The 5,000-nt window shown below is 38.1% G+C and overlaps 1 protein-coding gene across 1 annotated transcript in view; it reads right to left on the minus strand.

Moving 5' to 3' along the window:
* Nucleotides 1–5,000, minus strand: part of LOC138020360 (uncharacterized) — a 7,737-nt gene that overhangs the window by 2,483 nt on the left and 254 nt on the right. Inside the window, exons 1-2 of the mRNA XM_068867362.1 lie at nt 3,848–5,000; nt 1,976–2,013 (exon numbers count right to left, since the gene is read on the minus strand). The exon at nt 3,848–5,000 is cut by the window's right edge and continues 254 nt beyond it. Of these exons, the coding sequence (XP_068723463.1) occupies nt 1,976–2,013; nt 3,848–5,000 (1,191 nt within the window). The remainder of the gene's footprint in view (nt 1–1,975; nt 2,014–3,847) is intronic.

A 5,000-nucleotide genomic window follows, 5' to 3' on the forward strand; every position in this document is an offset into this window, starting at 1 on the left:
TATGGTAAGCTTCTTTGTATAGTAATAGCTTCCAGTTATCATCGCGGTCTATTATTTTTGTGATACCACGCACGGTTTGGGTGAGAAATTCTTTGTTCATTGCAGCAGAAGGTGGGTTGTTCTCATTGATAAAAATGTCTGGTAAGTTGTATAAACCCTGTATGTGTTTGATCTGATCACAATAGTGTATTTGTTTGTATATAGCGCTTTCTTTGTCCGTGAACGCATGTTCTTGTGTGCGGACAAACAGAGTTCTGTTCGTTTTGGCGATGTACAAAGAATTGCAACCGGGGTAACTAAATTTATATACAACATTTGATTGACTTAATGGTGGCGTTTTGTCTTTAGTGCTTGTGAAGAAACATAGTTTTGTGGTCTTCTGTTTTATTCGGATGTCCACATTCGGGACGACGAGACATCTCCGAAGCTTACGCTTAAGTTTCCTAAAAAGCTGTGTTGTTAGGTCACCACCGAATGGGATGGTAAGCCAAATACTTGAATCCTGGTTGTTGTGGGAGGTGTGGTTGGTACTATGATCTAGAGCCCTATTCTGTGCGTTCGTAGTAAAGCGATCAATTAATAAGTTCGCAATACGGTTTGGGAAACCGTTCCACGATAAGAACTTTCCTATTAGCTTGAGCTCGGTTTTAATTTTGTGGGGAGTGCAGAATCGGTGTACGCGGTCAATCAGTGTTCTAACCCAAGAAATCAATTTTATTTTATTTTTATTTATTTTATTAACTTTGCCTTAAATACAGAGACAATTAATGAAATAAACAATAAATTAGGTAAGGCTGGAACCCGCAACAGCATAAGCCAATTACTCCGGGACCAATCATGTGTCGCCAGGGGAAAAAAACTTTCAAAATTAGTATACTGTCCGGTAAAATTATCTTTTATATAAATGCCAAGGCCATCAATAGCGATGTTATCATGTTGATATCCAGAAAATGCTGAATGGTATTTTCAAATAAGTCAAAGGTAAAGCGGATATTTCGATCAAACTTGTAAAAAAGTTCTAGAATAGTGGTGATTGTGTTGCGTTTGATGAGAAGGAGTGTGTCACCCACGTATCTGCAATAGAAGGCTATTAAACCCTGATTGATGAGCTTCTTCACAGAAAGCTTCGATTTCGAAATTTTCTATGATTTTTATCAGTATATCAAAGATGGAATTATCAATCAATTTATTCATTGTCAACACCTTGAATAACTGTTAGTAAATATTTTGCAAAGGCGAGTAAAGCAGACTATAAACCACTGTTCTTTTTGTCAAATGTTGCATTTTTAAACCTACGACCGCACACAATTATTACATTTTAACATGCGTGTTAGCTGACTTCCACAGACATTACATCGGAATTTTGATGGTACTTAAGCCTTACCTGGGAAAGAATATCTTGGTTCGGAAACAACAAAGTTTTATTTCTGCATAATAAACCTCACCTTTTGTCATCGCTGAAGCCATGTTGAACCTCATAACAAAGTCGACGACAAACACGGCGTCCAATAAGTACATGAAGACCAGAAGGAATGGCGCGTTGCCGTAACCAATAGCGTGAAGGCTGATGGAATATGCCGATACGAATGTGTACATGAAAATGACCGTTATTATCACTCCAACGAGTACTTGTTCCCATATAAACGCGAGCCGAGAATACGGCATTATGACGTAGTTGGTCAACCTCGAAAAGAGACTAAAAGACAATGAAATTAGAAAGTCGAGGTCCAATTGAATTAACATATTGCTAAAAGCCAAATGGTCAATGCAGTTTTGATATTCATGTAAGCGAAAAACGTCATCAAATCATGGTTTAGAAATTTAGCTTGCACATGTTTTAGCGAAAGGAGCCATGTAATAAAAGGCGATGTTTGAAAATGTTATCTCACTTCCTTAAATGTCGTAGAATTCCAGGAGGGATCAAAGAAAATCACTATTTCTAAATTGTGCACATAGAAACATTCTTTGCTCATACCTTCCTGGCGTGTTCTTTCCCTGGTCGATTTTAAATCCCTGCAAGAAGGGTAACAGAATAAAACGAAAATTTCTAAAAGCCCTCTGATTCAACAAAGAATGATATATGTACAAATTCCTGAACCACATTAATAGACACATCTAGAAAAGGGCTTTTTCCGTCTTCAATGCTATCTTCATTTCAATTCGTCCCAGGTGGGAATGAGTGTAGGTCAAAAATCACTTTCCGTTTTTCTTCACATTTCGAACGTTCTTGCATGCATTTATTTTTTAAAAAATCTTATTTTAACGGCAATTTTTTCCATTTTATGGTACACCATAACTCAAACAGATGTGGCTCAAACAGATAAGCCCTCAGAGAGCTGGATCGAGGAGAAAGTAACGTCATTTACTCACAAGCTGGAACCTTTTTTAAATGGTCTGACTTCCGTCCGATAAGCTTTCAACGATCTGGATCGAGAAGAAAGTGACATCATTTACTCACTAGCTTAGAAATGAAGCGTGTGAATACGGTCAATTAGTATGCAGAACTGACGAATTTGAAAATCTGAAAGCCAATAACTCTCGTGCTGCATACTATTTAAGCCACATGCACACATTTCATTTTTAAGCTCGTGAGTAAATGACATCACTTTCTAATTTATCCAGATCGCTGAAAGGTTATTTGAAGAAAAACCACCAAGTAATGGCGGGCCGTTAATTCTAAAACTCATTAATAATTCATAAGCTCGATAGCTAATGTAAGATGGTTTTTTCTTCACGTGCACGAGTTTTGATACCCAATAAAAACACAGATGAAAACCACACGTTTTTTGGAACACATAACCAAACCACGCGTAGTTTTTATCTGTTTTCTCATTGGACATCAAGATTCATGCATAAAAACAAACCAAATCAAACACAAGAACAATATAAATACTTTTGTCCTTTGGCCATTTCAATTTCAACAGGAAAAGAAAACAAACAGCGGTTACAAACATTTTCATTTTATACTTGACGTTTCGTATGTTGCAGCATACATCATCAGAAGTGACGGTTAAAACTGTTACACAGAATTTTAAAAAACTAGAGCGAGGAACTGGTGACTAGTTAAAAAGTGTGATAACAAAATCGTAACTTCCGGTAGTCGAGTCTTCCGGAAGAAATTCTCACTACCAATGTTTTCATTGAGAGAGGGTTTTAAGTCACTGATTAATAGCGTTTCTTTAATTTTACATTGCATGTCGGACTTCCCAGTTGCGAGGATTTCAAAATGGTCCCATTTGATGTTATGACCGGTAGAAATTGTATGGTCTGCAACAGCAGAGGCGTGGCCGACTTGTGTAAGAGCTTTGAAATGCTCGGACTTCCTGTCATGCAATCTTCTTTTTGTTTTGCCGATGTAGAAGGAATCACAGTCCCAACAACTGGCTTTGTATACTATTTTTGATCTTTGAGAACGACTGAAACGATCTTTGTAGGGAAAAAGAGACTTAATCCTGCAAGTGTTTTGAAAAATAACCCTAAGATTGACACAGCCATAAAACTTACTAATACAAGATTTAACACGTCGAGTAAGAGCTTCACTTTGAAAGCCCAAAAAAGGCAAGACAAGAATGATATCTTTCTTAGGAACAGTGGTGGCAGGTTCAGCAGACCTGTTCTTTTGTCTGTTCAAAACATCATTAATGTTATAACAAAGGACGCCTCTTGGGTAACCATTTTGAAGGAGAGTGTTCTTGAGATCGAAGAGAGTCGACCGTAACAAGGAAGAACTCGAGCAGATGCGTAAGCAGCGATAGGTGAGGGTGCGGATTAAATTTATTTTATACTTTCTAGGAGTGAAAGAGTCCCACTTGGTGTAGAGGCCAGTGAAAGTTGTTTTGCGATATACTGTTGTTGTGAAATTGTTGAGATTGCGCTTAATGCGGACATCTAAAAATGGAATCTCCTGGTTTTCTTCAAGTTCCATTGTAAATTTGATGTTAGGATGTCTGGTGTTAAGAAAATGCAGAAAACTGGCCGCAGTGGCTTCACTGTCGAACAAAGAAAATGTGTCATCCACATATCTAAACCAAATGGAGGGACGAGAATCTACATTAGCCAACCATTTCTGTTCAAAGTCACACATGAAAATGTTAGCTAATACTGGGCCTAGCGGAGACCCCATTGCAACGCCATCGATTTGGTCGTAATAATGACCATCAAATACAAAGTGGCTTTTCTTCGTTGCAAACTCGAGCAAGGTTTTGAGGACATGTCGCGGTAAGGCAGGAGGGTCAGGAAGAGAGTATAACTTGGAAAGACAAATTTCTATTGTCTCGTCGAGTGGAACGTTCGTGAATAAGGAACACACGTCAAAAGAGCACATTATTTCATTGTTGTGTTGAAGAGTCTTCACCCAATCCACAAAAGAGAAGGAGTTCTTGATAGTGAATTGGTTGGTGGAGATCGGTTTAAGGACATCAACAAGAAAAGAGGCAAGATTGTAGTTGTATGTGTTAACTGAGGAGACAATCGGGCGAAAGGGGCAACCAGTTTTGTGGACTTTAGGAAGACCATAAAGAACACCAGCAGTAGATCCACAAGGAAGGATTTTTCTAAATGTAGCTTCATCAATTATACAATCTCGCTTGAGGTTACGAAGATAGGAAATAAGACTGTTCTCCCTAGACTTGGTTGGGTTGTGCGACAACAACTTAAATTTCGTTCCATCGGAAATCAACTGTTTCATTTTGCTGAGGTAATCATGTCTGTTGACAATTACAACACCATTTCCTTTGTCAGGTTTAGTAATAATAATAGAAGTATCATTTCGCAAATCGTTAAGAGCCATCCATTCTTCCTTACTTAGAATTCGCTTTTGTTTAGAATAATCATAAGAGTAGATGTAACTGTAAGAAGCATTTTTGAGTTGACATTTCAATCTGTCTTGGTCCTCACTTGTTAATGAATGACCCAAACCAATAAGATCACGGTAGAGCATTTCAAAAGCGCATTTTACGCTTACTCCGTCAACAGCTTTCGGTGGGAGACAGAAACGCAAG

This window comes from Montipora capricornis, chromosome 10 (genome assembly GCF_036669925.1).
Source record: "Montipora capricornis isolate CH-2021 chromosome 10, ASM3666992v2, whole genome shotgun sequence".
NCBI classification, from domain to species: Eukaryota; Metazoa; Cnidaria; class Anthozoa; order Scleractinia; family Acroporidae; genus Montipora; species Montipora capricornis.